General features: G+C 43.8%; 1 protein-coding gene across 1 annotated transcript; it reads left to right on the plus strand.

Annotated features, from left to right (window-relative positions):
- The first annotated feature begins 842 nt into the window (after positions 1–842).
- Positions 843–5189, plus strand: LOC140525895 (H-2 class II histocompatibility antigen, A-F alpha chain-like). Its single transcript, XM_072641662.1, has 5 exons — positions 843–1017; positions 2140–2388; positions 2784–3065; positions 3518–3711; positions 3842–5189. Exons 1-4 carry the CDS (start codon positions 933–935, stop codon positions 3670–3672), a joined length of 771 nt encoding a protein of 256 aa, XP_072497763.1. The 5' UTR covers positions 843–932; the 3' UTR covers positions 3673–3711; positions 3842–5189.
- Positions 5190–5501: the final 312 nt, after the last annotated feature.

Raw genomic sequence — 5501 nt, forward strand, 5'->3', positions numbered from 1 at the left:
AACTGAGCTTATATTCCCAACAGTTTGCCATTTCCTTTTCCAGTTTGTGCCCATTTTGCAGATAAGGAACTGATTGCTAACAGTAGTTAAATGACTTGTCCAGAGTCACACAGCTAGTTTGAACTCAGACCTTTCTGATTCTGAGCCCAGTGCTCTATCCATTGTACCATCTAGCAAGAAGCACTGGACTTTTCCCATTTCTTTTGGATCAATTACAAATTCCTCATTTGGCATTTGGAACACTTCACAGTCTGGCTCCAGGCTACTTTTTCAGTATAATTTTCACATTATTCACTTCACACACTGTATGGTACAGCCAAACCAGTTTATCTACTGTCTCATACCATTCTGAATTGTCTATCCCACATGCCTTGAATGCTCTCCCTTACTACACCTAAAAGGTGAAAAACATTTAGAATCACTTCCAAGTTCTAGGATCACCTCCTGCATCAATCATTTCCTAATAACCGTCCCCGCCTCCACCCTAGGTATTTATGCCACTCCCACCTCACAAATTGCCTTGTATTTCCTCTGGAAATATATTTTTACCTACTTGTCTTGTTTCTCCTCTAGTAAAATGTAAACTCCTTAAAGTCAAACATGGATTGACTTTGGTCTTTCTGTCTCCAGTGCCCGGCATACAATAGGCAACTAATACATGCTTATAAATTGGTTGGATTGTTGCTTGATAAGGGTTAGCTAGGCAAAGGGAATTTCCTGAATTGCCCTACAGGTCTCTTCCAGTACCTTTTTACCCAGCAACAGGGAGCTCAGCTGAAGAGACTTTTCTAATTGGTTTGCAAGTGGCTGATTCAGGCTTTGGCGCCTCCCTATGAAGTTTTGCCCTACCCCTTGCCTTCTAATTAATATCTGCCTCCCTGCTTTGTATCTCTTTACTTGAGGCTATTAGTAACTGACAAGTTCCTGATAGAATGGCTGCCAGAAGAGTGCTGATCCTAAGGACCCTGTCACTGGTTGTGCTGCTGAGTCCCCAAGGAACTTCTCAGTCCATTGAAGGCAAGTTTGGGACAAAATCACTGATGGGAGGAGGGAGGGAGGGAAATACAGGGATGGGGAGGGAGATGTCAGTAAAGCAGATTGGAGAGACAGACGCCCTACAGGTCCCTTCCTGTGGGTCCTGAGGTTACTTAATATTTTTGACTTATGGGATCTCATTCCCTCAGGGAGGACAGGACTGTGTCATAGACTGATCCCAGGCTCTTAAGGGGCAGACAGATATGAAGTGGTTGAGGTTAGGAAAGTAGGGCACAGGAGGGTGGATAAATTTAGTCCCTAAATGACCTTACATTCTGCCACCAGTCCTGAAGAAGAGGCCCAACATGAAAACAGGTGGGCAAGAGCACATAACTAGCATTCGATTTCCAACTTTTTCTTTGTTTTGAGTTTCATTTCGTGCCCCACCTCAGCCATTCCCCACTCACGGATCATTTCTGGGTAGAAGGCATATCCCTCTAGTGGACTCTGAGCTCTATTTGAGAAGTCTTCAGTAATGACCTGTGAAATACTCGATGAGCACAGAAGACATAAAAGACAGATTTTTTGAGGACTAATACCTTGTTCCTTAGTTTCCACCCCCTGTGTCCTCCCTCTGACTTGATCTCTACTGAGATATATCATCCAAATAAGCCATAATAGGATGTTATAGGATGAAAAGAAAGGAGATACGTGGGACACAGGATTGAAGGATCCAGGACAGAAGAGGGAAGAGACCAGGAATAAGCATTTATATAACACCTGCAATGGGCCAGGTGCTCTGCTAAGCACTTTTATAAGGAGTTTAGGAGGTAGATCTAATAGTTGAGAAAACTGGGTCAAATGGATTAATGACTTGCTGAGATTCACACAGCTGGTGCTGAGGCTGGACCTGAAATCAGGTCTTCTTGATTCTAGGCCCAGCACTCTTAACAACTGCCCCAAGTCATTCGGACATGAGTTATTCCTGTACCCAGGTGACAGTTTTCTTATCATTTACACCTGTCTGGTTCAGGTGCTGTGGTAAACACCTGTCCTGATATCCTCAACCCAGAACTTGAATCCTTGCTGTGTTGTGATCACAAGGGTAATCCAGTTTATTTGTTTTTTTTTTTTAATTTTCTCCTCTGTATATCCATCTTTCAGCTGACCATGTGGGGATCTATGGCACAGGTGTATACCAGTCCTATGAGTCCTCAGGCCAGTACACACAGGAATTTGATGAGGACGAGCTGTTTTACGTAGACCTACAGAAGAAGGAGACTGTGTGGCGGCTGCCAGAGTTTAGCCATTTTAGCAGCTTTGACCCTCAGGGAGGGCTGCGTGAAAAAGCCACATGCAAGTACAACCTGGACATCCTGATCAAACGCTCCAACAGAAGCAGGGCCATCAGTGGTATTGATCACTTTCCTTACTCTGTTTCCCTAGCTACCCTTCCTATGGTTCCTCACTGACTTCAGACCACTCTGCCACCATGGTCAGCCCCCCAAGTCATCAGGCCATCCCAGACCTCCTCTCTCCATGTTTCATTCATCATGTCACCCCAGCCCTGTGGATCATCCTGACACATTCCCAGCCTCCACAGTAGGCCTCCTGTCCCAGCATTCATGCAGATTGTCTTCACAGGCCTTTTCCCTATACAGAGCAGCATTAGCAGAGGGGATGGGGAAGCAGGCAAAGGGTTACAAAATGAAACCCTGGAGAAAGAGTTTTCAGAATCAGTCTTTTTTTTAAAGGGCTCAGTGGGGTATGAAAGCCCTTAGATGAGCACTTCCCCTTTCTGTTCTCAGTGCCCCCTGAAGTGACTGTGTTCTCAGAGAGTCCTGTGGAGTTGGGCCAGCCAAATGTACTCATCTGCTTGGTGGACAACATCTTCCCTCCAGTGGTCGACATCAAGTGGCTTCGTAATGGCCAGGTGATCACCACTGGTGTGTCTGAAACAGACTTCTACTCTCGGCCTGACCACAAATTCCGCAAGTTCCACTACCTCACTTTTCTCCCCAATACAGAGGACTTTTATGACTGCAAAGTGGAGCACTGGGGCTTGGAGCAGCCACTCCTCAAGCACTGGGGTATGAATCTTTTGTCCTGGTAAAGTGGAAATAACTCTGGACTAGAAATCTAAAGAGCTGCATTCTAATCTTGTCCCTTCCATCAACCAGCTATATGATCTTTGGCAAGACACTTAATTTATCTGTGCTTAAGTCTCCTCCTTTGTAAAACAGAGACAGTGTTATCTCCTGATCTATACAGGGTCATTGTGAATGCTAATGATAAAATTATTTCTAGAAATATATTACTGTAACTCCTCTTTCTCTTGTCTCTCCCTTTTTCCCTGCTTCCATCCAAGAATCCAGTAGTCCTATATAGTTTTCCTCCCACAAATAATCTTTCCTACATGAATAAAGTGTCCTATATGAATGAAGTGTCCCAATAATATCTTCCTCCAAGAATTTGAATTCCCGTATTCTCTACATCTCAAAGATAACATTCCTCTTGCTCCATGTTTACTTTTTCTCCTCAGAACCCCAGATTCCATCCCCAGTGCCAGAGACAACAGAAACTGTGGTCTGTGCCCTTGGTCTGGCAGTGGGCCTGGTGGGCATCATTGTGGGCACCATCCTTATAATCAGAGGCATGCGTTCCAGCAATAGGTTCCAACATCAAGGGCCTCTGTGAATCACCTGAAAGGGAGTGAGGAACTAGGGAGAACTGGAGGTAAGAGTAAAAGAAAAATTAACCCTATGATGATGGGGAGAATAAGGAATCACATTAGGAGTGGTGGTGGAGATGTTGGAGGAATTCCCTTGGGAACAGAGACTGTTCTCTAAATCATCTCTTGCTGCAGATAACAACTTTCTGAATGAGGAGGAACACAAGAAGAGCCCAGCTCCCTGTCCCTGACCTTGGTCTGGCTGAAGATGCTGCCTTCTGTCACCTGTTTGAGCACCTCCTCTGTCTGTTCATCCCTCCATTTAACTGCCTGGACTTCTGACTGATTCCACCTGTACCTTCCCTTTGCTGACTTCCCCTTAATCTCATCCTTTTACAGTGCAGACGAGCTGATCTCATCTCTAATTTCCCTGTAGACGCTCTAGGGTGATTCATGTCTAGGGATCCCCTTCTTCTAGTTCTGATATTCTCCTCAGGTGAGTAAGCTCACTCATCATGCCAACTTCCCTGGGTTCAACTATCACCTCTATACAGATGATATTCAGATACAAATATCCATCCCTAGTCTCTTGCTGAGCTGTAGTTTCCCACATCACCAACTGCCTATTGGACATTCCTACTATATATCTCCTAATCATTTCATACTGAGTATGCCCAAAAGCAGAGTACATTAACTTTTCCCCACCACTCCTCCTTTCCCTAACTTCTCTATTTTTGTTAAGGGCACTAGCACCATTCCAGTCACCCTGATTCATAATCCCAATCATCCTCTGCTCTTTTGTATCCCTCATTCCTCACATTCAATCAGTTGCCAAGTCTTGAAGATTCTATCTCCACAACATATGTTGTTTCAGTCTCCTTCTCCCTACTCACATGGCTTACACACTGGTTTAAGCCTTTATCATCTCTCACCTGGATGATTGCAATTAAATCACTTCCTCCCCTTTAATCCATCTTCCACACAGCTGTGAAATTCTCCTAAATCCCAGGTATGACCATATACTTGAACTCTTCAAGAAACTCTAGTAACTGCCACCCCTAGAATAAAATACAAGCTCCTGTAGATTTAAAAGGCCTTCACAATTGGCATTATGTGCTTTACTTTGCAGCCAAAGAGGTCTTTTTGCTGTTCTTTATACAAGACATTTAATCTCTGATCAACATTTCATGTCCAGTCCCCATGACTTTGCATAGTCTGTTCCCTGTGCCTAGAATGCCTTCCCTCTCGCCTTTGCCTCATAGAATCCTAGCTTCCTTCATAACTCAGCTCATGTCCTCTCCTACAAAACCCTATCCTGATATGACCAGTTGCTAGTGCACTTCCTCTTAGATATTATTTTGTATATCCTTTATATTTTATTCCCTATGTATGTGGTTTTCTCCATACCTGACTCTCTCCATCCCCAATGAGTAAGATTTTTTAGGACAAAGACTGTTTTGAGGCTTTTGTTTTTGTTATCTTTCTATCTTCAGACCCAGCACAGTGCCTGTCAGATTAAATAAATGAATAAATTCTTGTAAAATTGAGAAGCTTTCTTATTTGATGCAGTTACATATATGTAGGCTTCTGAGTTTTTCTTGGTAGGATTGGATGAGATCACTGTGCCTTAGGGATGGGGAGTACTTAAATATTAAAGAGTTACAAAAGCAATTTATTGAGAACTAGGAGAAGAGGGTTGATATATACCCTGACGTTATCCTTGGGTGAGTATTATCCCAGGATGCTGTAGCAATATCCATGTTTTCACAGCTTCACTGCAACCAGCAACAGTGCAGAGACCTCAGGAGAAGACCATCAGCTGTCCATTGATGGATTGATATGGCATCTAGAATTC

Source organism: Notamacropus eugenii, chromosome 2 (genome assembly GCF_028372415.1).
Source record: "Notamacropus eugenii isolate mMacEug1 chromosome 2, mMacEug1.pri_v2, whole genome shotgun sequence".
NCBI classification, from domain to species: domain Eukaryota; kingdom Metazoa; phylum Chordata; class Mammalia; order Diprotodontia; family Macropodidae; genus Notamacropus; species Notamacropus eugenii.